An 18,685-nucleotide genomic window follows, 5' to 3' on the forward strand; every position below is an offset into this window, starting at 1 on the left:
CTCCTCCTTCAGTTGTTCACTTGGATGTAGCATGCCGTTCAGCTTTTAGAGATGTGGTGCCAGTCTTGTGGAGTAAGCTTCCCCATGACATTCAAAAGTGAATAGCTCTCCGTGCTTCCGGAAGAGTCAAGGCATGGCTGTGGGAGCAGGCTTTTGAAACTTGAGCAGTATCAATGCACTGGGTTGTGTTGCAGAAGGTCTCTGCCTTGAAGCCTGTATGAGTTGGGGAAAGGGTGGAGAATTCATTAAGTTGGAATCGTAATATTGTATTTGTATGTCTGTATATATTCTATACCTTTTTAAAATTGTAATCCTTGAGGGCAACAAAAGGCGGATATTCGAGTTTAAATATTTACCATCTAGTCACAAAATATATGGGTAGTCTAATAAAAAAGTATCTACAACTTTACTTCTACGGATCGAAGTGAATACATTTGGCAACCATACTGCTTTTTGAAAAAATCTTGAAATGGCTAGTGCCTTTTATTACAAGAATTTTTAAAATTGGGCTAGAGCAGATCACAAAACACTCCACACAGCTTTTTGTAGGGGGGGCAGGGGGCTGTGTTTTAGTCTTCTGCTCTAGTCTAGCTTGATGAATTCTCAAAATAGGTATTATCCAATCTCAGTTTTATCACTGCCGTGGTTTTTCAGTGATTTGACCTTGTTTGACCTTCCTGTTATAAGCACTCTTTTTTTTTTAGTCTGCTGTGTGTGTGTCTACTTCTGGTTTGTATTTTTTGGAAACATGTTCCGCCAATATAGTTCAATATTTTTTTTTGTCTTGTACACTGCTGTGAGAAAGTGTATGTAAAGCAGTATATCAAATTTGTCTAAATATCTAAAACTAAGTTTGAATTAATGACCTGGGTTATGCTGAGTGGCTTATTAAAATCTAATTCTAGGCCAGAGATTGAAGAAATCCCAGAACAGAGGCCTGGAAATGCTAACTCTTTGACTGTAGGAAGTTACATCACACTGAATATTCCCCTCTCTCCGCACTCCCATGCTTTGGGTTGTAAAAAGTATACAGCATTGTTGAATGTTTTTTTTCCAAGAATCTTTATTGTAACTCATCCATATGGTACAAATACACATTATTCACAACTCAAAACATAAAAAATAAACCATTTTTAAGAATGCCACTGACCCGGTGAGAATGGAGAACAAGAAATAGGAAAGAAGACACTCGGGGCTTGATTTTTAAAGCAACTTAGGTACATAAAGCCGTTTTATCTGCCATCGTCGTCTAGGACTAGGTTGCAATGAATCAGCCTCAGCCTAGAAATATAAAACTTCCCAGATACTTAGTTTCACCACTCTCGTACCACGAGGATGCTGCACTTTATCTGCATGTCTAGAAATGTCTCTTATATATATCTCTGCAGCATTAACGTAACCCTCCATGAGGATGTCCAATGATTTGCCACATTTAGTGTTTATAAAACTTTCTGGTGATCATTAATCTGTGCGGTCCTCTTCGTTTCAGTGATGCTGTCCCACTGTACTGCTCCCTTTTCCTGTTAGTATGTAGACAGACCTGTGAAGAATGCATGTTTGAGGATCCTGTACAGTGGTTAAGAAAGCAAAAAAAAACCCAGTCCAGACGCAAGGGTTTGGCCTCCCTACCAGCAGATGGAGACAGAGAAGAAAAGCTTTACTGACACTGCTACTTAACCTAGAATGCCACCTGCAGCCCCTCTATTTCTTTCTCTCAGGCAGATGGTAGAGGTGAAAAACCTGCAGTCTGGCGAATTCAGTTACAAAAAAAAAGAAGATTGAAGACCAGATTGCTCCCAGAAGTTTGGGTGCCTGACAGGACCATACCCTTGGTAGAGCAGGGGGTTGGGGACCCTGAGGTGACTCCGTCCAGATTAGGTTTGGGGACTGAAAGCCAGTGGTCCAGCTACCTTGTCTTCCCTGTGGACCTCCCGTCCTCCTTTGGACTCAGTCGGGCCCGCAGAAGGAAAGTATATTGTTTTATTTGTGGGCTTGCTGGTTGGTACTGTTCATGGGTCTGTCTCTTTTCCAAAAAAAAAAAAAAAGAGACAACAGCAGAAAGAGACCTGCATGGCTTGTGCTGCGGCGACCAGGAAGGATGGCCTGGGATCACAGCTGGGGCTTGAGTGCCTTGGGGCGGAATAGTAAGAGCCCAGAGGGAGGCCACGATTTCCTTGACTGAGTGCCGCAGTGTTCCCGGCAGTAATGGCTGGTTTTGAGGCTCAACCCTGCGACTCTCGGAGCACAGGAAGCATGCCAAAGGTGGAGGAGCAGGTCTTGGCGGTGGTTGTCATTCTGGGGACTCATCACGGTGGCTGCTGGTGCTGAGTGCGGGAAACGCGCCGAGGCATGGGGAGACAGAGTGCGTCTTTAACGCCTCGGTGCTGCGTGGGGACTTGTTAGTGCTGCTGCCAGCGTGATGAAGTCAAGCTCCATCACAGCTCAGGCTTTCCCCTCAGCGTAGGAACAGCGGCCATTTTGGCTTTCTTTCCCGCAATGCAGGGGTTCTCAAGGGAAGAAGGGTTGATCATCTGCAGTGGTCTCCCAAAGGCCTCTAAAAGTGCTCGGGAAATGGGTCTGCTTATGTTCAGACTATTTCCTGTTTCATAATGCCAATTCCATTAGGGCTTTCTTTGATAGGAACCCCCGTGGGACGGTTTCTGGCCCTCCGTGGGTACCTTCCTGACCCCAGAGGAAAAATGGCCTGCTTTTTGCAGGGGTGTTTGGCTCAGAGGACAACTTTCAATAAAGGCTCTCTGAGGTTTTTTGCTGGGGATGTTGATGGGGTTTAGGCCCCCCTCAGGAAGACAGGGCAACCCGTAAGACCAAAGGGCTTATTCTGAAATGATTTAGCTGGTCAGGAGGGGCGAATGGCCTTTTGTTAGTGTGGGGGGACTTACAATCTCATCGAGTTCCCATTCCATAGGGCTGTTTATGGCTTGGTCTCTGTGGAACGGGTTACTCTGATCACATAGGGAGGGGAGAGAGCTACAGTGTTCTTATATCCCTTGCTTGACAAGGTTTTAAAGGGTTGCAAGTGGAGTTCTTGGTGTCTGTTTCAATGTGAAGAAAACATGGCTCTCAAAGATACCCAGTGCCCTTCAACAAGGGGGTTCGTGGAGTTGCGGCCTGCACTTCATAGAGGGTTGGCACCCCCAGGACGATGGAAGTTTTTTGAAGTCTTGACCTTGGGCACACAGGCGGCTGGGGGCAGTAATTTCTCATGCTGGGTGTTCTGCAGGTAAAGAAGGCGTAAGCCTTTCTTTCCTCCAAGCAAGCAGAGCGTTTGGAGGCTGCCGTTTCCTATATTGTGGATGCTTTGTATGACTTGCTGCAGTTGCTTATGGTCCAAAGTGCAGCTTGATAGTTTTTTTTCCCTTTAAAGGCAGGCCTTTGTTTGGCATGCACCTGGAACAGCTGGTGAAGCACTTCAGTGGGTCCGTTATCCTAAGTTGAGCCCAAGAGGAATAAGACGACTTTCTAAAGGAGTCTGGCCAGGCAGGGGACTGTCCGCTCAGAGGCAGGTGTCTGTCGGGCAGAGGTCCTTCCTGGAATCGCATAAGTGTAGCCGTGTCCCCTTCAGTACTGATGCTGAAGGGAGTAAAGGTGTGCAAGGCAGTGCGCCAGATCCACACTTCTTCAGAGGTCATAGGGGGATGATTGGCCCTCGTTTGCAATGTGTGGACTTAGATAACATCAGACCAGAGGGTCCTCACGGTCCTAAGAGACAGCTATGACTTGGAATTTGCTCATCTAGTCTGTGATGTCTACTTGTGCTTTTTGTGCACCTTCCTCGCCTCAAGAAAGGCAGTTCGCTCCAGTGCTAAATTGTCCACAACACCTGGAGACAATTGTCCCAGTGTTTCTGGAGGAGGGGAGCGTGAGCTGGTATTCCATCTATTTCATGATCACAAAGGAGGGAAGTGCCTACAGGAACATTCTAGAGAAGGTGTTTGCGACTTGGAGAGGGCTATGTGTTCGAAGGTGTCCCTACTGTCGGTGATTGCGACCGTCCACAAAATGTGAGCTCCTGGCATCTCTGGATCCCATAGAAGTATATCTACTTTTTCCCATTAGGTGACGGTATTTTTTTTTTTGTGTGTGCCCTCACTTGGGTTGGCAACGGCACCTCAGACGTTCACCAGGGTGATGGTGGTAGTGGTCACAGCAATATGAAAGGAAGCTTTATTAATGTATCATTGTCTAGTTGACTGACTAATTTGTGCTAAGTCAAAGAACCTATGTCAGCAGTCAGTTCAACACGACCTGCCGATGTGACAGACCCTGCATTAGCTGGTGAATCTGGCAAAGAACAGATTAGTTCCGACCTAGTTACTGGTGTATCTAGGAGTCTGCTTCAATACCAGACTCTGCAAAAATGTTATCTTGGGGGCGCAGGGTCCTGAACTGACAGTCACAGGTCCGCTGGTTAAGGCGGTTTTCAGTGCTTAATATCTGGGACTATTTGCAGGTCCTGGGTTCTGTTGCATCTACACTAGAACTAGTTCCCTGTACGTACCAGGATCAGTCCAGACACCTGGGTTGTGACTCCGCACCAGCAGATGGAGACAGAGCAAAACTTGTCGGGCATCCCTACATATAGTAAGGCGCCACCCACAGCTCGTCAGTCTTTCTCTGTCTCCAGCAGATGGGGCAGGTCCACCCACAGTCTCGATTGATCCTGGTTAGTTAGCTAGTCAGGGGATTTTGATAAATAAATAAATAAATAAAAATAATAAAAAGAAGAAGTGAAGAAGAAAGAAATCTGCAGTAAGCCGCGGAAGCCCGAGTCCTGGAAGCCTCCCAGGGGGGTTGCAAGGTCCTGAGGGGACCATCCCCCTCTGGTTGAGGCCGCTGCTGGGGTTGAAAACCCGGCCAGGACTGGCAGCAGCGTCGGGGGTGACACCGGGGAGCCCGGTTCACTCACCCCCGCTGGACAGGAGGAATCAGGACCAGGGCCAGCGGCGAGTACAAGAAGACTGACGAGCTGTGGGTGGCGCCTTACTATATGTAGGGATGCCCGACAAGTTTTGCTCTGTCTCCATCTGCTGGTGCGGAGTCACAACCCAGGTGTCTGGACTGATCCTTGGTACTACAGGAACGAAAATTATCAGGTAAGAAACTAATTTTCCTTTTTCTGGGCATTCGCACATATGACTCTCTTCGGGGGGGAGAGGAGCAGAGGAGTCCCAACGGCAGTTCCCACTACAGGAGAAATCCAGACCCAATCTTTCCTGATAGTTTTCTCAGATGAATTGGAAGCTGGGTGTAGATTTGGAGATCCTAGAGAGGGCATTTTGAAGCACCTCAGTCAGTCTATAAGGCTGAGAAGCAATTTGCCAGGAAAAAGAGGTACGGGATTGGATTTCCACAGAGGAGGCGTTGTGGTCTGTCAATCATTTGGAGACGAGGGTGGTTCATAAATGCATTGCTTTCCATTCTTCTGCAGTTGCGCGAATGAATGTTGATGAAACCATTGGACACTGTAATGACGAGAACTTAGATTATCCAGCAAGGTGGAGTCAGGGATCTCATGGTCTCTCAGGAGTCTTTCTGCTAGGCGGAATCATCATATTTGGGGGTGCTAGAGGCGTTTCTTGTAGTCAGCTGCACAATGTTTCAGTGGACTTTCTAAGTCATCTGAAGCGGAACCCCAGAGAATGGAAACTGGCAAAATAGGGATGGCGCTCATTGGCTCCATGTAGGGCATGCGTCGCAGCTTGGCTTGGTAGCATCAAAGTAGAACGCCAAAGCATCCTGCTTTGTCAGTAGTGGGTGGGAGGTCAGATTTGAAGGACTCAGTGTTATGGTTTTCCCATGGCCATGTGGGATTCTTCAGTGCATCTTTCCTCCTTGGCCATTAATAGGAAAGGTGCTAACATGTTTCAAGACGCACCCGGAGAGACTAATCCTTGTAGTTCTGGAGTGGCTACATTGCCTGTAGTTTACGGACTGGGTAAATCGGTCAGCGGACGGTACTCTAATGCTTGGGCAGCTTCCCAAGTGGCTCCGTTTTCCTCCTCCATTTTGGGGAGGGGTGAAGTAGGTTTGTTTGTATCTCATCTTGGCTTGGTACAGGTTATACTGAGGGACTGCAGGTGGCACACTATGTTAAATATCAGTATCAGTAAAGCTTTACAACTGCTGGTAGGGAGGCAAAACCCATGCATCTGGACTGATCTGGGGTATTCCAGGAATGAAAATTAGCAGGTAAGAACCAACTTTCTTGTATTGACATATCTAAATCTATCTAAATAGTTTAGCCATCCCGGTAATTTAGTTCTCCATGCATAAAGGTTCTGAAATTGAAGAAGCAATTGTTCTAAAATGAGAGAAGTTGATGGTTCATATTTGATAATCTGCAGAGAGTGCGTGTTCCTGAGCCTTCACTGACTGCCGAGTGTGGGGTGCACGTGTGTTCTCCTTCCAGGTGTAACTCCACGGTCGGGCTGGGCAGTGGACCCCTTTGGACACAGCTCCACCATGCCCTACCTGCTGAAGCGATCCAACCTGACCAGCATGCTGATCCAGAGAGTTCACTACTCCATCAAAAAGCACTTTGCTGCCACCCAGAACCTGGAGTTCATGTGGAGACAAACATGGGGTAGGGTCCTGCCCAGTGTGAGGGAGATGAGAGAGCTGGGAGCTATTATAAGGACTTTGGTCACAAAGTGTGTGTTATAGAGGGTAATGGCAGGCCCTGGGTTTGACCCCTGCATGGTACGTGACAGCACCCCTGCCATCCACTGCTTCCTGTTGAGCAAATGGAATTACCCACCTTTAGCTAAACACTGTATCTCGTTTTAGCCAGTCGGATCAGAAGATGCATGGTCAAACCATCACGAAAAATAATTTGCTGCCCTTTGACCTGTGTAGAGTGAGGATGTTTTGGTTAGAGACCACCTGCTTTTTAAGCCAATTTGTTCTGATGTGGATTCCTGGTCAGGCTGCACGAAATTTACCATTATAATTTGCGTTTTATAGTACCATTTTATTTTTTTCCAAACACCTTGTACAAAGTAGTGCTGCTGGAGTGAATGGCCCAACAGAATGTCTGGATCTGAATGTGTTAAGCAGAGTAACATCACGTACAGTGTGATAAAGTGACTTCCCCAAGGTCATGCTGTGTGATAAGGCATAATTTGAGCTTTGCATCCCATGTTCATCTGCTCCTTGGAGGAAGAGATGAAGCTGTGGGGTCAGCTAGAGCCCCACTGAATAAGGACAGAAGTGAGCTGGGGCGGGCCAGGCAGTCCAGGGAAGTTGGGGAGAGGAGGAAATGATTGATTTTGAGGCTGTTGCTTAGAATTTGTGAGAGAGGCAGTCAGTGCTCTTTGGGGTTTCCAGGATGTGCTGCAGAGGCTGGCTAGTCTGTGTCCTCCGACTTCTGGCAGATCCTGGATATACTCGAGCGGCTCTCCCTAGCCACCCTGTGAAGGGTTGTCATGGACCTCTTCGAATGGTCCTCTGGCCAAAGGGGAAGTCCTTCAGTTCTTTGGTTAATGAGAAGGTGGATCAAGTATCAGAGGGAGGAGCATATAGAAGGATGAAGAAAACTGCGCACCTGCAGACGTTGGCATTGTGAAAATTGCCCAGCCCGACTGTGGGTGAAAGCATGCGTGTTCAGCATCACGCATACCATTACCCACAGACTGCAGAGGCAGCCCCGGGGGTAGGGGATTATACCAAATTATATGCAGCATTTTGTGCCAAATTACCTGCAGAGAAAGCAGATGCAAATCTCAGGGTAATTTTGTATTGGGCAATAATCAAAGCAAAAGTACTCGTGTACTCTTCAGCTTTGACTATGGTGCAAACCCCGTGGGGAAAGAACCACCTTCAGAGTTTGCACCTTGGTGTCCAGGTGTGATTATTTCCCCAGAAGAAATTTGAATGTTAATGAGCAGGGCAGGATAATTCTTTGATTCTGAGACTTGCACTTCAGTGGACCTGAGCCCCACATGCTTCACAATGGAAGGGTTGGGTTAGAGTTGGATTTGCATTTTCAGTGGTTTTGAAATTTCCGAGTGCATGAACTCATCGTTTCCTCATTTTTTCCTGCTGTGGATTTTCTGTCCTTTCTCAGATTCAGACTCCAGTACGGACATCTTCTGCCACATGATGCCCTTCTACAGTTACGATGTGCCCCACACCTGTGGCCCTGACCCCAAAATCTGCTGTCAGTTTGATTTCAGACGCCTGCCTGGAGGGAGAATCAACTGTCCGTGGAAGGTTCCACCCAGGGCGATCACCGATGCCAACGTAGCCGAAAGGTCAGTAACGGGGCTAAACATTGCTGGTGGTCAGTATAGGGGTCGACTTTCATACTCTGCATCGGGACAGAGTCTGCAGGTTATGCAGTAACATTAGACATGAAGACCAAAACGGCCCATCCAGTCTGCCCAACAAGGTGTTCAGGGTCGTAACTGGGAATCTAGGTTAGCGCCATGCCTTCTGATTAGGTTTGTAATTGCTGCTCCATGCCGGTTACCCCATGCAGAAAATTTACCTCAAGTTAATCTAGTTCTTCATTTCCATCGTCTTGCCACTAGGGATCCTCTGTGTTTTTATTCTACAGTTTTTTTTAATTCCATCGCTGTTTTGGGTGTCTTTACCACCTCCTCCAGGAGGGCATTCCAGACATCCACCACGCTTTCCATGAAAAATATTCTGACGTCGTTCCTGGATCTACCAAGCTGAAGCTTCATATCATGACCCCTAGTTCTGCTGATTCCTTTCTAGCAGATAGTGATGGTATTTGTGCATCATTAATAACTTTCAGGTATTTGAAGGTCTGAGCACCTCTCCGACAGGGTCAGGTCCTTCAGTCTCAACTTATATATCTTCTGGTGCAGCCCCTGTACCATTTTGATTGCCTTTCTCGGGACCGCTTCTATCCTGCCTCTGTCCTTTTTGAAATATGGGTTCCAGAACCGAGCTCAGTACTCTGCTTACTCCTCTCTCTCTCTCTGCAGCCCAGCATCGCTCTGGTCTCTCTCTTACCTGCAGACTTTGCACCAAAAGAGAAGATAATGCACCTACTTTCGCTTTGAACATTTCTGCACAGATAAAGTTCCTGCAGACATTTGTGTCTGCTTTTTTTTGGTGTGGGTACTTTCCCCACTTAACCCGCATTATTGCCCTTTCCAAAATGAAACATAACCCCAGGAACGTCACCTCTTTACGCAGCTGGAAGCACGTACATTGTGCAGTAATGTGTATGCTTTTAGTCATATTTTCAGATGGCCAATTGATGCTTGCGTAAATCTCTATTCGCCCGCATAACCAGCTTTGGGAATTGCCCTCTGAATGATGCAGGCTGGCATTAGGTTACTTAGTTACAGGTAGCCAGACCCTGAATGAGACTGGTGGATAAAAGTCCACCCACTATGCAGTTACAAATACTGTAAAGCCTTATTCTGACCCAGCCCCCCATGTCTTCAGTTCTATAAAACCCTTTTATCTCTACAGGGCAAACCTCCTGTTGGATCAGTACCGAAAGAAATCCAAGCTATACCGCAGCAACGTGTTGCTGGTTCCTTTAGGAGATGACTTCCGTTACGACAAGCTGCAGGAATGGGATGCTCAGTTCTTAAACTACCAAAAGCTCTTTGATTACATGAACTCTCACCCAGAACTACACGTTAAGGTAGGGAACAGGTGTGTCGGGGGGGTCTTTCAACGGCTGTGGCGTGAATGGGGGTCCCCCAGATCTCTAGGCGCAGAGAGATCAAGAAGAGGATGTGTTATCCAAAATCTACCCTTAGCGTCTCGGTCTTTAAGTTGATGAATAGTTTTTGTTTTACTATCTTTTAGTAAAGAAACATCCCTCCTCCCGATATTTGAGTTGAAAATGCTCTTTAAATTGAAAGCACTTTAGAAATATTCTGTTTTCACAAAAATCCCATCTCGGCTCACAGGTTTGAAAACCCAACTCATGCATGGCACCATGCCAAGGGCTTTCTCCTGCCTTTCCCTTTCCAGAAAGCTCTTGCTAACCTTTCCATCTATCTTTGTCCTTCATCCCTGTTTGTTTTTTAATTTATTTTTATTAGAATGTGGTGACTGGTTTGAAAATAATAAAATGTCCTCATTTGTGTTATAGCGTGCATGAAAAATCGCAAGCTAGAAAAGAAAGGTCCTCTGTATTGTATTCTTCTCACTCCATGCACTGGATTCTGATTTTAAGAGATTATTCCTTTAAGCGCAAGATGGTAGCAAGCCTTTTGAGAGCTGGGCTCTCCACGTCTTTGTCCTGCAGGCTCAGTTCGGCACGCTCTCCGATTACTTTGACTCGCTGTACAAGAAGCTGGGGATTACGCCAGGCGTGAAGCCACCTGACTTTCCTGTGTTGAGTGGGGATTTCTTTTCTTACGCTGACCGTGAAGATCACTACTGGACTGGCTACTACACCTCCCGACCCTTCTACAAGAGCCTGGACAGAGTGCTGGAGTCGCACCTCAGGTGAGAGGGACACTACCAGCCTTACACGCTGAAGTATTGGGGCTTGAGATAATTTAACCACAGGATATTTAGTGAAGGCTTCTCACGGTGCTTATCCCCATGTTTACAGATAAGCAGACATGGTAATCAGTCAGGTTAGAAGCATAAGAACAGATGTTCCCTGTACGTACCCAGATCAGTTCAGACCTCTGCATATTGCCTCCCCTCCAGCAGGTTGAGATAGAGAAAGTTTTACTGACAATGCCATTTAAAATGAGGTACCACCCGCATTCCCTCAGTATTTCTCTGTCTCCAGCAGACGGTGGAGGTGCAAAGCCTGCAGTCCGAATTTAACAAAAAAAAAAGGGAAGACTAATAAGAAGGTCTACAGAGATCAGGAGTGATTGCCTCCCAGTGGGTTGTTGGATCCTGGTGGAGTCACCCCCCCCCCCTAGTTCGTGAGGCAGACAAGCAGGGGGGTCGGGGACCCTTTATTGCTCAGTCCAGGACAGGGCCGACAACTGGGGGTCCCAGTTCCATCATCCTGAGGAACAGCCTGAGCCTGCAGCCATTCTTCTAAAGGGAAGTGCTTCTTTCTTGTGTATTAAAGTTTAGTTTTGTTTAAAAAAAAATGTAATTTGCAGGAACATCAGGAGAAGAAGTGGGTGAGTAATTGCTGTGGGACAGCACAGCTTTACCCTGGCTCGGCGGTTTTAACATTTCGGCAGTTCTCTATTTATTCCCCCCTTCCTCTTTCGGCTCGGTTCCTGCCTTCCGACACCGATCGTCGTGCTGCGTGGCGCGGCCTGTACAGTGTGTGGGGATGTATGTGCGCGGCTAGCATGTGACAGAAAATGCTCCCGGTGCCTCTCCGGTGGGGGAGGGCTTTTCGGGGAGCATTGCAGAGATTACGCAGGTCTAGCGCTGTGAGCCCAGGAGGCTCTTGCTGGTGCGGCAGCCATCACCGATCCCTTCCCGTTGAGCGCGGGAACAGTGGCCATATTAACCAGTTTCAGGTTTGCTGCGTGGGCTGCAGAGGGGGAGGGAGATTTCCCGCCTTCTCTTTCTCTGATGGCAGGGACCTCCGGGGGTGGTCTAGATGCTGGAGGGGCCCCTTCAGGCACTGAGGAGGAACCCCAGGGCGATTCCGATGCCTCTTCTACTTTTTCATCAGATTTTGTGCTGCTTTTGCACAAAGCCAGGAAGTCCCATGCGGCGCAAGGCTGATCAGGCGACTTCAGTCAGACCTGTGAAGAGGCCTAAGCCCTCAGGGACTATGGGGGCCACAAGGATCAGGCGCATCCCAGGGACGCCGACACGGACGCCTGCAGCGGAAAGCTTCTGAGAGGATTTAGGGGTGGATGATCTGCATACGCAGGACCCCCGTTGGTGGATCAAGGGTTGTCAAATATCCCAGCCGTTGATGGTGATGATCCCAAGGTGGTATGATTGTTCCACAAGGAGGAGTTGGCTCCCCTTTTACCTGCTGTTCTGCAAGAACTGGGTATATAGGTCCCGTGAGAGGAGGAGGAAATGGGAGCATTGATCCGGTCATGGTTGGCCTTTGGGGTCCCATGAGATCTTTTCCTTTCCACAAGTTGGTTAGGACCTTGCTGTTTAGGGAGTGGGATAGTCCCGAAACAGGCCTGAAAGACAGTAGTGCCATGGATAGGTTATATCCTTTGCCAGAGGATGTGCTTGAGCTTCTGAAGGTTCCGAAAGTGGATGCTTTGGTTTTGGCGGTTACTAAGAAGACAACTATTCCTGTGGCCGGTTCTGCAGCTTTGAAAGACCTTCAAGATAGGAAGCTGGAGGTCCACCTCAAAAAGATTTTTGAGGTGTCGGCCCTTGGTGTTCAAGCTGCTATGTTTAGCAGTTTTATGTTGAGAGTCGATCTATGCTAGGTGCAGCAATTACAGGCTGACAGGTCCTTGTCTGAATCAGAGATGAGACAAGCCGTCTGGAAGCCATGGTGGCATATTGTATGATCTCATCAGGACCTCCTCCAGGACTATGGTGTCGGCGGTCTCGGCTCGAAGAATCCTCTGGTTGAGGAACTGGTCGGCTGATGATTCCCAGTTGGAAGCTCTGCCCTTTAAGGGAAAGTTGCTCTTCGGTAAAGACTTGGAGAAGATGATTAAGTTTCTCGGTGAGAATAAGTTCCATAAATTGCCAGAGGATAAGCTGAAAGCAAAAAGCTCTTTTCCTCCCCATTCCTGCTTCAGAGGGAATCGGCGGTTTCGGCCACTTAGAGTGTCAGGAAGTTCTCAGAGACAGTCCTTGACTAGGCAGCCGTCGTGGAACCAGTCCTTGCGGGGGCGTAGGACAGGCAGAGATGCCTCTTCCCTCGGCAGGGGTGGAGCCAAATCCGCACAATGAAGCGAGGTTGGTTCACTCCTCAGTTCCAGTTATAGGGGGCTGGTTGGCTCTGTTCTATGATGAGTGGACCATGATCACTTCCGACCAGTGGGTCTTAAATGTGATAAGTCAAGGTTACGCTTTAGAATTTGCTCGACTGTTAAGAGATCGCTTCCTTGTCTCCCCGTGTACTTATCGAGAAAAGAGGTTGGCGGTGTGAGAAACCATAGGTTGTCTTCGCAAGCTTGGAGCCATTCTGCCTGTTCCCCTGAGAGAGCAGGGGATGGGCCATTATTCCATTTATTTTATAAACCCCAAGAAAGAGGGCTTGTTCTGTCCAATCCTAGATTTGAAGAAGGTAAACGTAGCTCTAAAAGTTCCTCTTTTTCAGATGGAAACCCTGCGTTCGGTGATCGCCTCGGTTCACAAAAGGGAGTACCTGGCGCCTCTGGATTTGACCGAGGCCTACTTGCACATAGGAATCCGGCCCGATCATCAAAGATTTCTGAGATTCATGATTCTAGAGGAGCATTTTCAATTTTGTGCCCTGCCTTTCGGTCTGGCGACGGCGCCCAGGACTTTTACCAAGGTGATGTCGTAGTGGAGGCAGCTCTCCGGAGGGATGGCGTCCTAGTGCACCCTTATCTGGACGACTGTCTGATTCGGGCAAAGTTGGAGATTCTTTTTTGGAAGGCAGTGGATGTAGTTCTCAACCACTTGCACTCACTAGATTCGATAGTCAATCTGGCCAAGAGTCATCTTGTTCTTTCCAAGAATTTGGAATTCCTGAGGGCGTGTTTCGATACCAAGGTGGGGAGGGTTTTCCTCACCGAAGACCAGATTTGCAAGCTCAAGTTCGCACATTATTGCAGATGCAAGTACTGAGGATCTGGGATTACTTGTAAGTTCTTGGGTCTCTGGCTTCCTCTTTGGAGTTGGTTCCATGGGCATTTGCTCATACGAGGCCTCGGCAGTTGGCTTTACTATCCCGCTGGGACTGTTGCCAGAACAGTTTCAGTTTCCTCTTCCACTTATGGCGTTTGCTCGGTCCAGTCTTTCTTGGTGGCTCCGGCTGGACAAGTTGAAGTGAGATGTGGACTTGGAGATCCCGACCTGGATGATCTTCACCACTGATGTCAGTCTTTCCGGTTGGGGAGCAGTGTGTCAGAACCACTCTGTGCAAGGCAGGTGGTTGGCGGAGGAAGCCTCATGGTCCATCAGTCGTTTGGAGACGAGAGCCGTACATTTGTCCCTACAGGCTTTTCTGCCCCTGGTAAGGGGGGAGTCGGTGAGGGTCTTGTCGGACAATGCGCCAACGGTAGCCTACATCAGTCGATAGGGGGGCACCAAAAGCCTGGCAGTGGCCCAGGAACCCTGGGATTTGATTGGCTGGGCGGAACAGCACCTGGAGCAGTTAGTGGCCTTCCACATAGTGGGCACGGACAACATACAAGTGGATTTTCTGAGCCAATATCAGCTGCACCCAGGAGAATGGGAGCTGTTTGAGGAGGCAATATGCCTCATCCACTGCAGGTGGGGCACACCGTGTGTGAATCTGATGGCGACTTCTCTAAATGCCAAAGTCCCGCGGTTCTTCAGTCAATGAAAAGAAAGGGGAGTAGATGCCTTAGTCTGCCTTGGCAGACAGGTGTCCTTCTGTATGTGTTTCCACCTTGGCAGTTGGTTGGCAAGATCTTGCATCGCATAGAGATCCATCCAGGCAAAGTGATTCTCGTTGCCCCAGAGTGGCCGAGGCATCTGTCATTTGTGGACTTGGTCAACCTAGCAGTAGATGGTCCGTTACGGCTAGCTCATCTGCCCAGTCTGCTGCATCAGGGACCCGTTTGTTTGGATCAGGCAGATCGCTTTTGTCTAGCGGCTTGGCTTTTGAGAGGCAGGGATTGAGGAAAAAAGGTTATTCGGAAGGGGTCATCGCTACCCTCTTACAGTCTAGAAAGACTTCCACTTCCCTGGCGTTTGTAAGAGAATGGAGAGTTTTTGAGTCGTGGTGTACGGGGCAGAATGTCGATCCTAGGTGAGCCTTGATGGTAGAAGTTGTGGCCTTTCTACAGGAGGGTTTGGTTAAAGGTTTATCCTTTAATTCCCTCAGGGTTCAGGTGGAGCTTTAGGCTGTCTTCGTGGTAAGATTCGAGGAGCATCTCTGGTGGCACATCCAGACATGCATTTTTTTCAGGGAGCGAAACATTTGCCCCTCCAGTTCGGGAACCTTAATGTGGTGCTTAAGAGCATGTGTGCGCCTCCTTTTGAACCTCTGAAGTGAACTACTATGAAGGATCTCACTTTAAAAGTGGTGGTCTTGGTGGCAATTTGTCCGGCTCGTCGGATCTCCGAGCTTCAGGCCTTATCATGTAGGGAGCTCTTTTTTGAGAATTTCTGATGCGGAAGTGTCCTTGTGAATGGTCCCATTTTTTCTGCCTAAGGTGGTATCGTCTTTCCACTTAAATCAATCAGTGGAACTTCCATCCTTCCCAAATTTGGATCCTACGGCGCGCCTCAGGCAAAAGAGTTAAGATGGTTGGACGTGAAGTATGTTTGTTGCAGTTCCTGAAGATCATGAACAGCTTCCACTTATTGGATCATCTCTTCATGTTGTGGAGTGGTGTCAAAAAGGGTCATAAGACATCGAGAGCCGCCACAGTAGTGAGGTGGTTGAAGGAGGCTGTTAGCTCTGCGTATATCTGTCAAGGTCGCCCTGTTCCAGAGGGGCTACGGGCACGTTCTACTCTTTCTCAGGCGGCCTCCTGGGCCAAGTGTCAGCAAGTTTCGCCACAGGAGATCTGTAGAGCAGCTACTTGGAAATCCTTGCACAATTGGCATTACCGTTTGGCCCCGGAGGCCATGGGCTTTGGTGAAAGTGTAATTCGAGCGGGACTCTTCCCTGTTTAGGGACGCTTTGGTACATCCTAGGAGTCCTGGCTGATCTGGGTACATACAGGGAAAGGAAAATTGGTTCTTACCTCCTAATTTTCATTCCTGTAGTACCACAGATCAGTCCAGAGTTCCCGCCCACAGGAAGAAAGGGGGAATTGGAGAGTCTGCTCGATTGCTTTTTGTGATTTTTCTGAAGAATGGCACAGGTTTTTTGTTGATACTACACAGGGTTTGTGGGGGTGCAGTTTGCGTTCTCAGGTTTCTTCTTCGGGGGAGATTGGTTAATTAAGCTGTTCCTTTTGTTTCTGTATCTGGCTTGGGTACAGTTCAATACTGAGGGACTGCAGGTGGCACTTCGTCAGTAAAACTTTCTATGTCTCCATCTGCTGAAGGGGAGGCAAAACCCAGGAGCCTGGACTGATCTGTGGTACTACAGGTCCGAAAATTAGTAGGTAAGAACCAATTTTCCTATATGCCATACTGGGTCAGACCAAGGGTCCATCAAGCCCAGCAATCTGTTTCCAACTGTGGCCAATTCAAGTCATATGTATCTGGCAAGTACCCAAACATTAGAAAAATCACAAGCATGTATTGGTATGCAAAGTAAAGACAGAATAACAAGAAGGAGGGACAAATGACCTGACAGTCGCTGTCGGAACTCCTTCAGTTCTCTACCTGTACATTAGCTGCTTGTATAGAGAATTTGTTTACCAGCATCTTCTTATCTCAGCATCATGACAGTTGGATCTGTTTCTTTTCATCCTAGCCCAACCCACCATTGTTGCCCCAGCATTAGTATCTTTCCTTTTCCCACCTCTCTGCTCTCTGAGTTTCTTACCAGGTGCCTGTGGTTTCGGCATCATGAGTCCCTTTTTGTAGGGGTGTCAGATCTCCCCACTGGCAATGTTTCTTGAGCAGCACAGCTGAAGTTCTACACACATTCAATATGTCTGCTAGAACTGACTCTCGCTCTGATGATACACATTAGAGCTGGAGTTCAAGATGAGGATATGTTGGCATGAAGAGAGTTCTCATATGGTCATATATATGGAAAGAAATGTTTAGTACTGTGGCCATAGGGTACATGACATGCCAGTGCGTGTGTAAAAGTGGGATTTGTATAAAAGAGGATAAGGTAAGGAGAGGATGCAAGTGAGAAATTGGTCCAAATGAATATTTGGAATGAGTGTGATTATGGACCCTGAGAGCAGAGGAGTGTTTGTATACAAACCATTCTGAGGGACAGAGTGTTGTAAATAGTGGTGATCCAGGTAAAGCAAATCATGGATCGGAGATGAGCCAGATATTGAACGTTGGGCTTGGGAGGTGGTTCCTACACGGTGGGAGGTGGGGGAATGGGACTTTGGGTTGGGAAATGGAGAATATTCAGGGCTCAAATAATTAAGGTACAAAGTGTGACTGTCTTTATGGAATCATGGTTGCTTTTATTACAGAGGGGCAGAGATCCTGTACAGCCTGGCTCTTAATCATGCCCGCCGTGCTGGCATGGACAACAAATATCCCCTTTCGGATTATGCCCTGTTAACGGATGCCCGCCGCAACCTGGGGTTGTTTCAGCATCATGATGCAATCACTGGCACGGCTAAAGAGGCAGTTGTGGTTGATTATGGTGTAAGGTAAGTTGCATGGGGAATGAAGCAGATTAGACTAAGGCATCCTACCTTGGTTTAGTGGTGTTTAAATGTACAGCAGGTTACAGGTGACCATTTGTTTACCAGATTGCGAGAGTGATTTCAGAATGAGACTTAGTCACACCGCAGACCAGAGAACAGCTGGATTGGAACCAATAGGTTACAACTTCCTAAAAACCAACTGGGTTGATGCTGCAAGGTTGATAGTGGTCAGATACCATGCAGAAAAGGACTGAGGTAGCTGAATATTTAGGCAGCAGACTAACTAGTGTTGAGAGCTATTTTGATTATTACAAAGTTTGATGGTAAGACTTGGGTGGAGGGAGGACTGTTGTGGGTTTTTCTATCTATGATGGTAGAGAACCTATGAGGAAGATGATAAAAAGTGACTTTGATAAGGAGCGATGTCCCACAAATGCTCAAACTTCCATGGCTGGCAGCTGGGATGCAGAATATCTGGGCAGAACGGATGGACGGTTGCTCTTTATATTGCACGGTCTGTTGTGTTTGTGTGAACTGTGGGTCACTCAAGCCCAGGTCTGAGATTGTATGAGAAATTCACAACGGAGTAAACATGGATACTGAGTTCTGTCTCATGCCAGGAAAGGATGATCCCTCCAGGATTGGGACTGTGATTCATTGGGTAACATGTAGTAGAAGTTGATAAGGGCAAAATCTAGTGGAGTTTAATACAGAGCTGTGAACCTAGAAACCCTGGCGTGATTCTCTTGTCAACCACTCACTGTCTGACTTGCAACAAGTTGTGTTTTTTGGGGGAGCTGGTACTTTCCTCCTGCTCCTTTTGGACTTTCAGCTCAGTCAGAACCAGCCTCCATCAGGGTAAGATGCCATGAGCCCTTCCTATGCAACTACCCAGAGTTTCCCCCTGCCCCAAACCATTGCAGTGAGTCTTTGGCCAAAGGCCACAGATGGTGGCTCCTTCCAGAACCCAGTACATGGTGTGCTCCAAATCTGACCACCGGGTGTCACTGTTGTGCGATGGCCAAGACTTCCTCCTGCAGACAATCTGAATACTACCTTCACAGCATCTCTAGCCTGAGTAGTCGAATCGAACCCCAGCCCCCTATTTGACAATGCTCAGCGCTGTGGCTGAGGAAGAGACAAATGGGAGAAAACCCTTGATGAACCAGTCCTTTGATCTCCCTGTTGTGAGATGTAGATTTATAAAGTGGTGTGCTCAGGGTTATTAAACCACATGAGTTATCTTGTACAGCACTATGGGCACTTATTTCATTATATAAATAATAATAGAAAAATTAGTTACAAACTGGCCATTTGTAGCTTCACATTTCAACTCACTTCAGTCTTTCATTTTTGCT

General features: G+C 47.7%; 1 protein-coding gene across 6 annotated transcripts in view; it reads left to right on the forward strand.

Moving 5' to 3' along the window:
* The window catches only part of MAN2A2 (mannosidase alpha class 2A member 2), a 56,765-nt gene that overhangs the window by 14,226 nt on the left and 23,854 nt on the right, over nucleotides 1-18,685 (forward strand). For all 6 annotated transcript variants that reach the window (XM_029575798.1, XM_029575800.1, XM_029575797.1 and 3 more), the window contains 5 exons: nucleotides 6,431-6,604; nucleotides 8,087-8,273; nucleotides 9,472-9,649; nucleotides 10,262-10,464; nucleotides 17,148-17,330. In XM_029575798.1, coding sequence (XP_029431658.1) covers nucleotides 6,431-6,604; nucleotides 8,087-8,273; nucleotides 9,472-9,649; nucleotides 10,262-10,464; nucleotides 17,148-17,330 — 925 coding nt within the window. The remainder of the gene's footprint in view (nucleotides 1-6,430; nucleotides 6,605-8,086; nucleotides 8,274-9,471; nucleotides 9,650-10,261; nucleotides 10,465-17,147; nucleotides 17,331-18,685) is intronic.

This window comes from Rhinatrema bivittatum, chromosome 13 (assembly GCF_901001135.1).
Source record: "Rhinatrema bivittatum chromosome 13, aRhiBiv1.1, whole genome shotgun sequence".
Classification (NCBI taxonomy): Eukaryota; Metazoa; Chordata; class Amphibia; order Gymnophiona; family Rhinatrematidae; genus Rhinatrema; species Rhinatrema bivittatum.